We start from the raw sequence: 14,095 nt of genomic DNA on the forward strand, positions 1-14,095 counted from the left end.
TCTTTTATGAAAAGACTATTAAAAGCTAGACAAATGCATATTTATTAACCTTTTTTCACTGCTGGACATAGTTCTAGCATGGGAACTCTACAGTAAAAGTATTGAAGGTAATGACAGAAGCTCTTCTCAATCTCCTGTTAATGGTATCTGAACAAGAGGCTATGGAAGCATTTTTTAACATTTTGGGGCAAATATATAAGCTTTAATTTGAAAGGAGATGTGTATTTGTGTGTAGATGCAGTCTGAATTATGAAGCCAAGAACCCTGAGCTTTAACACAGTCAATGTAAATGCAGTCAATGTAAATTAAACACAGTCTTTCTAAAGGTAATAATAATGCCTCTGGTCTAATCATGAGTGCAAGTGTTAAATTTTACAGGAAGAAAAACCAAGCCAGTTTTGGATCTTTTTCTCTCAATACATAGAGAAAGAAAGGAATATTTCTTCCTGTGAGATACCAGTGTGGAAATTGAATGAAGAATTCTAATGACAAAGAATTATAAAAAAGGCTTGATCTCTATTAGACATATTATCTGCTGTCAAAAATCAGTGTTGGTAGTAGAGGCAGTTCAACAAGTTTGTCCAGTGTTGAACATTGTTTAAGAGTAAGGACAAACTGCCAACAACAGGCAATTTTCCCATTGCAGACTAACCTCAAACGATCTCGTTCCATATACTTCAGTGCACACAGAAGGCAGCCAAGAAATCTATAGATACTGATGACTGCAAGAGAGAAGATCAAGGTAAGTCTCAGACAACCTCAATAGCTAACCTTAACAGTATCATTATAGTGCTACTGTCTAGAGATCTAGATGCTAGCAAGGAAACTGCTAGCAAAGAATTCCTGTAGCTATACTTGAAACCTATCACTAAGCAAGGCCTCAATAGTCTGTCTTTTCCTCCATGGGGCATTTATTAAGAAAACATGTTTACTAAGGAAACACTGAATTTCTGAACCTATTCTTACCAAGCATTATTTTTCCATCTTACACGGTTCAAAAGGGTATGCTTCTGCTCTAAGACCTTCAGCTATGCATTGGTTTTCACTAATATTTTTCCATTTGCTCTACTGAAGAGTTCAGATGAAAATAGGGTTTTTTATTTTCCCCAGTGTCAAATATATTAGTTCAGTTCTCTGAGCCATACTAACTTCCACCACTTTGTCTCAAGTCAAATGAATTGAAAAAAAAAATCTGAGTTCTGATTTCTTTGCCCTACTTTTGCTGCATAATATTAATTGTATTGATTGACACTATGTCCCTTTGTACAAGTCTGAGTTCTATAAGCACACCAGCAGGTATTTACTACTAGCTATTAAGTTACCTTCTAAGGTTGTCTGGGACTTACCTTGATCTCCTCTCTTGCAGTCATCAGTATTTATAGATTTCTTGGCTGTCTTCTATGTGCACTGAAGTATATGGAATCAAAATAAATTGGGGGGCGGGTTCCTTGGTCTAACAAGCCTAAGCTTGATACACAGTTTGAGGAAGTTGAAAAATGAGGCTTTCTGCTCTCAAGTCCAGACACTGGTTGGATTTCAGCTAGAGCTAGGTTGAAAACACAGCACAACTAGCCCACTAATAACTTAGGTTTTGAAGAGCTGGCTTGATGCAGTCAGCCCTGGAAATTATCTCTTCCACACCTGCCCATATGTTCTTAATTTGAGTGGAATACAGATGGTGTTCATGAGATCCCTTTCAATCTGATTTATTCTAAGTGCAGCTATGCTGGCTTCACATTCTGTAGCTTCATTTATATACCTATTTATTAAGATGTATGCAGAATAGTAAGTGCAACTGTCCACCATCTGTTGAGCTGGGGGTTTTTTTTTGACCCAAGAAAGTCACAATTCCAAATACCCCTCTTTCATGGATGCTTGAAAATCCACACCAGAGGACAGTACTGGGGTTGTTCATATGCACAAGACCTTCATCACAAAAGACAACTATATACTGATGTGTATGTCTGTAATAACACTCCAGTGCAACAGACATTTGGATGGCCAAGGAAGAAGTGTCTGGATTCCTAAATCCTCAGTGGCAGCTGTAAAAGAAGAAAGAAAGAACAGACTTTTGGACGGGAGCAGTGAGAACTGACAACTTTGATTCCTATTCCATTGGTTTAAATTTTTCAGTAAACTGAATAGACAGAGATCTCAGCTTTAGCTTCCTGTCAGGGACCACAAAGTTGACAGCTATTAAATGTCAATCATCTATGAGCTGAGCAGGCCTAAGGACCAAAAATTTACATATATTATAGAAATAGTCATGTACCTCTTCATTGGCCTTACGTTTTGCTATTATGTAAAAAGATACTGTCAAGACTGCAAAAAAAAGTTCTCTGAGTTAAGAACAAACAGAACTAAAGCTGCATGTGTGACATCCATTTGGTCTCCTTGTGCTCATGAGCTTATTATTCTAGTGTGGTTTGATGGGGTATCAAGGCTGTACACAAAGGAGGCAGTTGTCTACTGAATTTCTGGTTCATTTGCTGCAGAAGTTGGAACACAGAATTAACGAAATACTGAGTTGTTGGTCTTTAAGTTAAGGAAAATCATCACCACACTGGAGAGCAGGCTTTCTATCTCTACCTCTCACACGAAATGTTTTTTCTTAAACTGAATTTTCAGAGCTGGTCAGTAGTTAATCTTCACTACCTAAATATGCAGTTTGCCCACCTGTTTTCTGAAAGTATAGGGTATTCACAACTGCAATTGACATAAATTTAGAGCTGTCACTTGAGCAAAGATCTTCACAAAACACAGGTGCTTGATCTGAGTATCCAAACTGGTCAAAGTTAGCAGACAGATATGCCAATATGCCACATATGAAAAATGAGAAAATAATTCATAATACCTATAAACCAGTATGCCAGATCAGGACTACTTATTCCAGAATAAACTGTCACATAAACAAGGTCTTATGAATGGCCTAATCACCATATTATAAAGAATCTACTTTAAATTCATGTCTGCGCTTGTTCCAGATTAATTTTCACCTGTAAAAAAAATCATTACTTATAGCCTACTTGTTGCCTCCAAATTGATAAATTTCTCATGTGCCTTTCTAGTGTGTGCATTTCTACAGTACAAGCAGCTTCTTGTCCTTCATTTTGTACACACAAGCAATTGCCAACATAATCTGGCTTTGTAGTTTGACTTCTGTTGCTTTCAAACAGGGCAATTGATTTATGGTCAATGCAGTAACGGACATATGAAGACTTGTTTAAAATATCTCCTTGTAATCTGATGTGTATTGCCATTGCTAAAATTACACAGCAGCAATTTGAGACCTATAACTGGAGAGGTACTTTCATTACAGATACCTGCTCTCAGAATGCTGGCATTTCTGACAGAATTATTTTACTCATGCATCTCAATCCAAAGGTGATTTTTATTACTGTTGCTTTGTAAGCGTGGCATATTAAATTGAAAATATTTTCTCAAAGTCCTCACTTTGTGAAAAAGGTGGCGAATGTATTTTATTTTGTCACTAATTTCAGGAGTATTTTTTTCTCCATAAAAAAAACATTTGGTTTACCATAAACTGAGGTCTCATTTAAAAATCCAACTTGTTCAAGGAAATTGAATTAAAAATAGAGATTTTAGTCTTGTGGTGGTTTAGCCCCTCTCGGGGTCTGAGACCACGCGGCCGCTGCCCCTCCCCCACAAAGGGAGTGAAATACAAAGCCCCAAGACTGAAATAAGGAAAGGTTTAATACAACAGTGCAATAGCAACACAACCAACAACAACAATAACAATAACAGTAATGGTGATAGCAATGAACAGAGCAAAATAGCTACCAAATACAGCAGTGGGAAGCACGATGTACAAAACCACGAGTGCACCGCGCTCCCGCGCCAGGAAAAAATGTGACCTGCCAGGATGTGACGTCCACATGGTATCTGAATAACCCGGCTAGAGCTCCCCCCCCACTGCTGGGGAAACTTAACCCTGTCCTGGTTAAACCAGGACAAGTCTAAAAACTATGTAATAACCCATGCATTCATTCCATGTCTTATCTCATATTAACCTTTTGTTAACTACAGAAAAAGCTGTAATATGGCTGCCTGGAAGAGCGAAAGGAAACTCGGCTTTGCTAGTTCCACTAGTCAAAGAGCTATTTTAATTTGTGTTTACTCGTGTCCTAAAAGCAAAACTGTTCTCCTGAATATTTATGTTTGCACAAAACACAAGTTTTCAGTGAACAGAAGAATCAAGAAAGCATTATTTCTGTGGATTTTTTCTCCTTTGACTCCTCTTTTACCACAGTAGTCCAGTGTATCCCAGGACCCCTTCAATATCCTTTCCAGGGCAGGAGACCACACATTTTATGATAATGCAAATCCATATGAGTGTTGACTGGCCAGGAGGTTTGTTCCAACCAGAACATACAGCATATGCAGCCGCCATTCTTTTCCTCGCTGAAAGTATTAATTCATTTTACTCTCCTTCATGCCTGGAGAGATCCAGCCACCGAGACCTCCAGTAAGTTTTCTTGCTGTCTGCTTTTACCACTCTCCCAGGATCTCCATTGGGCACTACTGTCTCAGCAAGCAACTTCTCTCTGTCTGTTCAGTCTCAGATTTAGAAATCTCTGCTCCCATGCACCCTGGGTTTATCACTGAAGCGACTGCTATTCTTTTGGCAGCCTCTGTACAGCCTCTGTACAGCCACTGATTTTCAGAACAGGAACACAGTTATCATTGAGATTTCTATCCATCTTTCAAAATGGGTTGAAATCAGTCAAGACATGGAACGATGTGGCTGACAGGGCATTTGTATGAGCCTCATTTCCTAGAGCCTCACTCTAGAATTATGTGTCCCAACCATGCTGCTGAGAGCACTGTAACCTATGCAGGGGTCACAGTGGCTTCAGTTTCAGGGTAAGCAGAGACGCACAGTTGTTGCCTTGGAGAACACACCTCCATTACAGCCTACCCATCAGGCCTGGGCACATCTACTCCTAGGATTTTACAAGAAGTCTCTAACAAAACACTGGAATTTATGTATGCTAAATGTTTGCATTAGACAGATATGTGTGAAAGAAAAAGCAACCAGTAAATGACTTACACAATTATTCCTGTCTTTTTCAAGTCCAAAAGAAGGTGATAACCAGGAATGGCAGAGGAGCTGAAAGTGAACCTTACTGGAAAGGCAGCAGGAGCCAGCTGTGCACAAGGAGAAAGGAAGAAGGCAGGCAAAACACATGTTTCCACAAGGTAAAGATACAAGTTTCTCATGTTTGTTTGTTCTTTTTACTTTGACAATAATGACAGTTTCTCATGAGTCCTGGGTTGTTGGCTCCAACACAATACTCCTTTTTCTCATTAGAAAGTACCAGTGTGTCCTGGTTTAACCAGGATAGGGTTAAGTTTCCCCAGCAGTGGGGGGGGAGCTCTAGCCGGGTTATTCAGATACCATGTGGACGTCACATCCTGGCAGGTCACATTTTTTCCTGGCACGGGAGCGCGGTGCACTCGTGGTTTTGTACATCGTGCTTCCCACTGCTGTATTTGGTAGCTATTTTGCTCTGTTAATTGCCATCACTATTACTGTTATTGTTATTGTTGTTGTTGGTTGTGTTGCTATTGCATTGTTGTATTAAACCTTTCCTTATTTCAGTCTTGGGGCTTTGTATTTCACTCCCTTCGTGGGGGAGGGGCAGCGGCCGCGTGGTCTCAGACCCCGGCAGGGGCTAAACCATCACAACTTTGGCGCCCAACGTGGGGCTGGAGAAGACTGAAATAAGGACAAAAGGAGAAGTGTGTTAGAGCAATCTGTTAGGTGTAATTTTTCTGTTTTACTTGTATTGTTTGATAAGAAATGTTTGCAATGCTGGGCAATTTGCTTGCGTGGTGGGGCTGGATTAATCCTCATGTCCACTCTGTGCTCCTAGTAGTGGCATTTATTGTTGGTGGAAAATGTGTCAAGGGCTGTATTTTGCTCTACTGGTTACTGTCTGCTTATAATGGGCTCGTTTCAATGCTTGTGGGGGTGCACCGCTACCTGTTTGCTGCCTGGTCTTTTGTTTGGGGTCTCACCCCCTCTATGGGTGAGCCAGGGGAGGAGATTCTCTCGGTTTTTGAGAGTTTTAGCTATCCCTGGAGCCTCCTGGCCACTGTGTTCGTGGCACAATGCTTTCTAAATGCCTGCCAGATCTTATTTTGGGCCATGCGGTACTTCTCCAACAATAGCACCACCCGGAAACCTGCCCCGGGGGCAGATAGTTATAAATGGCAGGGTGTGTGGGAGAAGATGGGCAAGTGCCTGAGTCAGTGGTCACCCCCAATGCTTTGGGATCTCACTGTCGAACAAGTGCAGAGTCCTGATAAACTGGTGGAGTGTTTGGAAAAGGTGTGCTGCCAATCTGACAAATCCCGGGAGACACAAATCCTTGCGATGTGCTGGGGGCTTGCCCATGCTTACCGTGTCATCTTTAACACTGTTCACTGCCCCCAAGGGGGCGAAAAAGCTGCTAAGATCGAGGTGGCTCAGGTGGACTCGGACTGGCAGCATAAAGGTGAACTGTTCATAGCCCGGTGGGCCCATGAGACCTCGGGCCACCAAGGCAGAGATGCAACATATAGGTGGGCTCGAGATCGAGGGGTGGACCTCACCATTGACACCATCGCAGAGATCATCCACGGATGTGAGACGTGTGCTGCAATCAAACAAGCCAAACGGGTGAAGCCCCAGCGGAATGAAGATCGATGGATGAAATATAAATATGGAGAGGCCTGGCAGATCGACTACATCACACTGCCACAGACCCGCCGAGGCAAGCACCACGTGCTCACAATGGTGGAAGCAACCACTGGGTGGCTCGAAACTTATCCAGTGTCCCACGCCACTGCCCGAAATACCATCCTGGGCCTTGAAGAGCGAGTCCTGTGGCGACACGGCACCCCAGAGAAGATTGAGTCAGACAACGGGACTCACTTCCGAAATAACCTCATAGATGCCTGGGCAGAAGAACACGGCATCGAGTGGGTCTACCACATCCCCTACCACGCACCAGCCTCCGGGAAGATCGAGCGCTACAATGGACTGTTAAAAACTACATTGAGGGCAATGGGGGGTGGAACCTTCAAACACTGGGACACACATCTGACAAAGGCCACTTGGTTAGTCAACACAAGAGGATCTGCCAATCGAGCTGGCCCGGCTCAGTCAAAACTTCCACATGTTGTGGACGGGGATAGAGTCCCTGTGGTGCGCATGAGGGACCTGCTGGGAAAAATGGTCTGGGTTAGTCCTGCGCCAGGCAAAGGCAAACCCATCCACGGGATTGTTTTTGCTCAAGGACCTGGGTGCACCTGGTGGGTGATGCAGAAGGATGGAGAGGTCCGATGCGTGCCACAAGGGGACTTGATTGTGGGTGAAAACACACCATGAGTTATACTGTGCTTTTGTTAATTTTTCTTTGTCAATGCTAATTGCTAAGTGGCAGCTGGATGTGATGCACATGGTATAGAATAAAGGGGTGGATTATGTCCTGCTTTAACCAGGATAGGGTTAAGTTTCCCCAGCAGTGGGGGGGGAGCTCTAGCTGGGTTATTCAGATACCATGCGGACGTCACATCCTGGCAGGTCACATTTTTTCCTGGCGCGGGAGCGCGGTGCACTCGTGGTTTTGTACATCGTGCTTCCCACTGCTGTATTTGGTAGCTATTTTGCTCTGTTAATTGCCATCACTATTACTGTTATTGTTATTGTTGTTGTTGGTTGTGTTGCTATTGCATTGTTGTATTAAACCTTTCCTTATTTCAGTCTTGGGGCTTTGTATTTCACTCCCTTCGTGGGGGAGGGGCAGCGGCCGCGTGGTCTCAGACCCCGGCAGGGGCTAAACCATCACACAGTGGAAAAAAGCATATATTTGGCAAAAATGGACAAAAAAGTAAAATAAATAGTTGGTCAAGTATAATGTTAAAAAAGTACCCCATTTCATATTTGGAGGACTCCCAAATCAGTCACTATATATACACAACATAGAGGAAGCAAAGAACACAGAGAACAGTTTTACTAACTTCAGAAGGAGATGTGCAACAGAAGTTGGGTGGAATAAGTAGACTATCATTAAGTGAATTACTGTATTAGTGGTTAATTTTTCCTCTTGTCATATTTCACCTTTTTCTCCATCATTCAGAAGCAATCCTGACAGCTAATAAGCATCATAAGCATTAGCCTTCTACATAGACAGTGGACTTACCTCACAGTGCAGGACTTCTTTCCAAATGCTGTATCAGTCAAACCTGCCATGTCTTTGCATGCAATGACAGGTGACAGTGAGCACTGATGCTTCTAGGGATCATTGTCACCAGTATCTCAGGCCAGGATGATAACCATCCATTTGATGAAAAGACACAGTGAAAAGCACCAAGCCTATTAGCAAACAAATCTTTGGAGAGCCACAATATAACCTTTATTTTATCTTAGACAGAAAACACCAATTTGTATTCTTGTAAAGCACTTAATATTATGCCAATCAAATAGGCATCTGTGAGCCCAAGGCTTTGAACATCAGTTTTATCTGGACTTTTAAAAATCCTGTGAAAATCTTCAGATGGCTCTAGGCTTTTAAAAGTCTAGAACCGTTGCCTAAATGATTTCTGACAAAATTGCTGGGAGGGTGTAATATGCATACTCAGTTCCCCTATTCTGGTCATCTCGGGGTTTTTTTCTTTCTTTTTTTCTTAAGGTCAGCAACTGTTTGGATTCAGGACCATAATCGATGTTAATTGCGTATATTTGTTTTGGGTAATTGCTTGGATGACTGTTTATCATAAAGTAAACATTACCCTTAACTAGTTATTTCAGAGCTGACAATGATAAATGCAGACTGATTATTTTAAAGGAGTACTGTATTTATTTTCACTTCTCACTTGCAGATCATAGAGCTTGGTGATGGAACTAAAATCACGTGTTCTCTTTTCCCCTGCATTATCTCTTCATATGAAACTGCCAATCATGCTTATTTATTAAGGTAAACAAAAGAACCTATGGTTTTGATATCAAATAAAAGATATTAAGTTATTTAACTAATTCCATGAATGTGCCTTAAATTATGAGAAATTATGAGTATTTCTTACCATATTTGTTCTTTATCTTATTAAGTGACAATAATGCAGAGGCTAAATGACACATTCCAAACAAAACACATTCTAAATTTAATTATGTCAAGTATAATCACAGGAATCTAAATATATTAGCATAAGAATATTATAATTCTGCACAGCTGATAGAAGTTGACTGAGTTATGTTATAAAAAATTTAAGATACAAGCTTTCTTTTTGTCAGACCCTTATTTTGCTCTCTGGAGCTAGAATCAAATCCAGGGTTTTTAACATCACAGATACACAATAATCCATAATTCAACCCACTCTTCCTCAAATGCAAATATTTTTCTTACTGGATCTACATTATTTAAATTCCAGATAGTATTACTTGTTCAGCAATATGCTAAACTCTTATTATAGCCTGAGCTAAGAAGACAGATGATCTTGAAGATGAAGCAGGAGACAGTTAAAAAATCCATGACTGATTTCAAAGCTGACCAGTGCTTAATTGACCGAGACGCAGAAGGCAGAAAGAAAATAACTTCAACCTTTATGATTGTAACTGAACAGAAAGTCTCTAATATATTAGAAAAACAATCTTTAACATTGATAATAACGTATAAACATACAAGACTGGTGTTTGTGCACGCAGTGACATGGATGCAAGCCTTATTTACAAGGGAGACAAAGAAAAAGAGTACATTTGTCAGAAGACGCAATGGCTGTGCTCAAAAATTACAGAGTATAACTTATCCCCAGAATATACACTCAGCCATTTCAGTGAGGTAATAGGTGACCTTGTCCTTCTCACATCACATTCAAAAAGTGCGCATAAATTACACAAGAAAGCAGCATAATGTCTTGCAACAAAGCAATTTCCAAAGGGTATTTAAAAGCAGTTTGAGAGTATGAGGATTGGGGTGGTACAGTTTGTCTTGCTGTGTGGTCCTGCCCCTCTTTGTACATCTCTGGGATATAGTTAATCAATAAGAATGCAGTTATAAAATTGCTTCGATCTGTAGCTTTTCAGAACAAATTCTACTCATCTGAATGGTTTTCCTCACCAGAGGAAGAAGAAATAGGAAGAGCACATCAAAATCAATTTTTACTGCAGCACAAAGTTTCTGATTTCACCAGTCAGTGTTACTGTGTCAACTGGTGCTAAAAAACTATTACCACAAAGGGGAAAAAAACATGCCGTATCAGTGAGGAAAATGGATACTGAGATACAAAAAGAGGAAAAAAAGCATAACATGATATTGTGTGATTACACAATAGAGTCACTGAGCCTGGAGTATGTTTTAGAAACCTTCTTCTACCTACCTATGGGATTTGGTATTTTAAAGGTAAATAAATTATTTTGAAAGCCCTCTTTCTGTTTTGTTAGTGTACTACTGCTTGCTTTATTTCCTGGAGATTACATTTTTGGCAGTGTGTAGTTTCAGTGAAAATCTAACAAATCTACCAAACACCACCAACACAATATTGTTTACAACCCCACCTAGCGGTCTTAAACATTTCCAATTGATTTAATGTAGTTGACAGCCTGTATGTTTAGAACTCTCCTTATTTATTTTTGGCTATATTATTCTTATTTTTATACTTGAAAATTCCATTTAAAACTAAATGCATTTTATTTACTCGGGCTTTGCAGTATCTCTATTACAGCAGTAATTATTTTACAGATATTTAGCAATTTTCATCCTGAAGAGTCAAAATATTTTATAACTGCAACATAACAAGCCAAGATGCAAACTATATATAGGGATCCTGTCACTCAGTGCTAACTGAAACCTGAAGTGGAACTCAACATCTGTTTAACGATATACGGCAACATTACAGACCATTTAAAACAAAGAGGAATAGTGTTAAATCTGAAACTGCAAAAAGTAAGACAGGGACTTATACTTCCCAAATGACAATATATGGAGTACACAATATCAATATTTTAGCTCTTGCAAATAATGACTACATTCAGAATATGTAATTACAAATGCCAAAAATCTTGATTTTATATCCAAACTGAGAAAAAAAATAGCCTATCACCTGTAGAAGAATGCTATCCCCCATTACAGTACAGGACATTTGTACTTAAGTTACTCAGAGGAAAGGGTGCCATCTACTGAATTGCCAATGTACATATGCAATTTATTTCCCAGGATAACCCGATAAAGAGAATCTTGCATTTAGAACTCTTTAAGCGCTTGCATCTTAACCATCTTTACACTGGTCTCCTGTACATATGGATTAGGATTCAGTCTTCAAATACATGATGACCTTTTGCTGAGACTCCTGTCCATCTTGTGAGAAATACGCTCTCATTGTGTCCTGTTTCCTGTCTACTTATTTTACATGCTGTTGGGGTTAAGACCACGTGAAAATCTATATGTAAAAGTTATCTTTTCATTCAGAAGAATAATTTGTTTCTGTGAAAACAAACCAGTTATGCGTATGTGAATATGTCTGATTACTAGTGGAAAAGGCAATAATGTTTTAAAAGAGATCATCTTATTTCCTGGTTTCATGGATATTGAATTATTTTTAACCTTTTTCTGCATAACAGCTTCCACTGACGGGACACACCCTCCTCACTTTCTCATATGCACAGACTAGCCAATAGTGTAATGTAAGGACATTCCATAACAGATACGAGTTTCCCCAGAAGGAGACTGAACTTCATTTCTACCTCTCCTGGGCAGGGTGTCAGCTGACCACAAAAAGATGGAATCCTTGTATTAGATACTTAACTCGTCTTATAGATCCAGGTCATAGTTTGCATTTTGGATGACTTGACATTATTTGAGAATGATCTGGCATTCTTCTGTTCAGCCTAAACGGCATGTTTCCAGGGTTTCTGACTCTTGAGTATTTGCATTTGTTTTCTTCATTTCCTTTTGTGTTCCAGCATGAATGGCTATGTTATGCTTTCAAAGCAGTTCACAAAAGTCTTACATGAACTGGGGGTGCTAGCACTTACACTGCTGGTGGTCGGCAGCAGCTCAATGGGAGCCAGCAGCGTGCCCTGGCACCAAGAGGGTGAACTGCATCCTAGGGTGCGTTAAATACAGCATCACCAGCCTGCCAAAAGAGGTGATTATCCTGCGGTGGTCAGCGTTGGTGCGGCCTCACCTTCAATACTGTGCACAGTTCTGGGCCCCACAATTTAAGAAGGATGTGAAGGTCCTTGAAGGCATCCTGAGGAGGGCAACAAAGCTGGTGACAGGGCTTGGAAGGAATGTCCTGTCAGGAGTGGCTGAGGACTCTGGGCTTGTCTCCTTTGAAGAGGAGGCTGAGAGGTGATATCATTGCTCTCTGCAGCTTCCTGAGAAGGGGATGTGGAGAGGGAGGTGCTTATCTCTGCTCCCTGGGATCCAGGGACAGGACACCTGGGAATAGCCCAAAGCTGCTCCAGGGGAGGTTCAGACTTGACAATTGCAACCATTTCTTTACCAAAAGTGTTGTCAAGCACTGGAACAGGCTTCCCAGAGAGGGTTGATGCCCCCGGCCTGTCGGTGTTGAAGAGGGATTTGGACAATGCCCTTAATAACATGCTTTAACTTGGTCATCCCTGAATTGGTCAGGCAGCTGGACTAGATGATCCTTGCAGGTCCCTTCCAACTGAAATAGTCTATTCTATTCTAAGCCTTTCGGCTGACTTAGTTGTACAATATCTTTGTTTTAAGATATCCATCCATTTTATTATAACCTGACTGATACTTTATCTCATTTGTCATTAAGTCCAATACTACCTAATCACTGATCCCTTTACATTATTGCCTTAAATGCAGAAATAAGTTTAAGGCTGTGTTGCTATTAGACACTTAAGCTGATTTAATAGGTAACTACAGAGAAAAAAGGGAGATACCATTCAACTCTCATTTTCCTCCCAACTCCCATCTATTTACTCTTGCCCTTAACTCGTACTGTGACTGTATTTTGACTTCAATTAAAGTGATACAAAACAATCCCCACCCCTGCCAACATAGATTGTTTTCATCAGTTTAGTGATATAAATTCATACACATAAGAATCACAGAGGACGATCGGTATAAAGGAAGGGTACGATCTGTGAGTATCCACTAGTGGAGAGTCAGGAGCTAAGGAGGAGCAGGAAAGGGGATGAGCAAGGACAGGCAGATGGAAAAGGCAATGAGATTACCTTTTGATAGGCATGAGCCACTAGATGAGCTCAGTTGCCCATGAAACCAGCCTAAGGATAGACAGTTAACACAGTAAATAGTAAAAAGCTTATGGCCAGATCTGGTCCTTGAACCAGAACATCACTAGGTTGTACAAGTACTTGTGCCTTTGAACAAGCCTGTGGCTATGCAGGAAGAAAGGACCCTGCCAATGCTAGTACAGATCAGTCTGTGGTACCATTGAGCTACACCCTAAGGACACCTGGAAGAAGATGGAAGCTCAAATTACTGGAATTTATCTGTGTATCAGATGAGCAATCCTAACGAGCCATGAGTGCTCCTTAACCGTACCTGAAGTTAAGTTGGCTTACATTGAAAGGGAAGAGGCTTAAATTAGGATACATCACCTAATGTTTCCCATGGTCCAAGACTGGGTCCTCTGCCAGGGTGCACATAGCTCGCCAAATAAACAGGATCTTCTTTAGCTCCAAGAACTTGTTCCTGTGGGTAAGTCCTAGCTCAACACTTTGCACATCTCCCACCCCGAGCATTCAGAACACAAGCACAGGTGTAGTCTTGAGAAACATTAAAATGGGACATAGGTCGCAATGTCGAAGTGGCTGTTGCTGTAACTTCATGTAGCCCTAAAATGCACTCTTAATCAGTGAGCTACCACAGCTCTTGCTTTTGACCATCTATACCACTGCTTACATGTAACAAGCAACACATTGGACCAGTATTATAAATTGAGCAGTATTTAATTATAATAACTCTGGTAATGGTCTGTTGTTTTGATTCAGATGTGCTTTAAAGTGTCTGACATTACCACATTCAGAGTATTTTCTCCTATGCAGCCCCCTTTTGTAAAAATTTCTTCTAAATCTTTGCTCCAAAAGGGT

At 40.8% G+C, this 14,095-nt stretch overlaps 1 protein-coding gene across 2 annotated transcripts; it reads left to right on the top strand.

Annotated features, from left to right (window-relative positions):
- Positions 1–5,098: 5,098 nt before the first annotated feature.
- On the top strand, positions 5,099–8,998 carry LOC141945014 (uncharacterized). 2 transcript variants are annotated; one of them, XM_074872346.1, is made up of 2 exons: positions 5,099–5,220; positions 6,196–7,770. In XM_074872346.1, exons 1-2 carry the CDS (start codon positions 5,120–5,122, stop codon positions 7,394–7,396), a joined length of 1,302 nt encoding a protein of 433 aa, XP_074728447.1. In that variant the 5' UTR covers positions 5,099–5,119; the 3' UTR covers positions 7,397–7,770. The 2 variants fall into 2 exon arrangements, 1 of the variants encoding a protein (XP_074728447.1); XR_012629394.1 differs by lacking the exon at positions 6,196–7,770 and adding an exon at positions 8,890–8,998 and having other exon boundaries at positions 5,179–5,220.
- The last annotated feature ends 5,097 nt before the right edge of the window (positions 8,999–14,095 follow it).

This window comes from Strix uralensis, chromosome 6 (assembly GCF_047716275.1).
Source record: "Strix uralensis isolate ZFMK-TIS-50842 chromosome 6, bStrUra1, whole genome shotgun sequence".
NCBI classification, from domain to species: domain Eukaryota; kingdom Metazoa; phylum Chordata; class Aves; order Strigiformes; family Strigidae; genus Strix; species Strix uralensis.

What these genes read in the sequence shown, in the direction of transcription:
- LOC141945014 (XM_074872346.1), top strand. Translation starts at nt 5,120, where the DNA reads ATGGCAGAGGAGCTGAAAGTGAACCTTACTGGAAAGGCAGCAGGAGCC. An exon ending in AAAACACATGTTTCCACAAG is followed by an intron (nt 5,221 to 6,195) that starts GTAAAGATACAA and finishes CTCCAACAATAG; the next exon opens with CACCACCCGGAAACCTGCCC.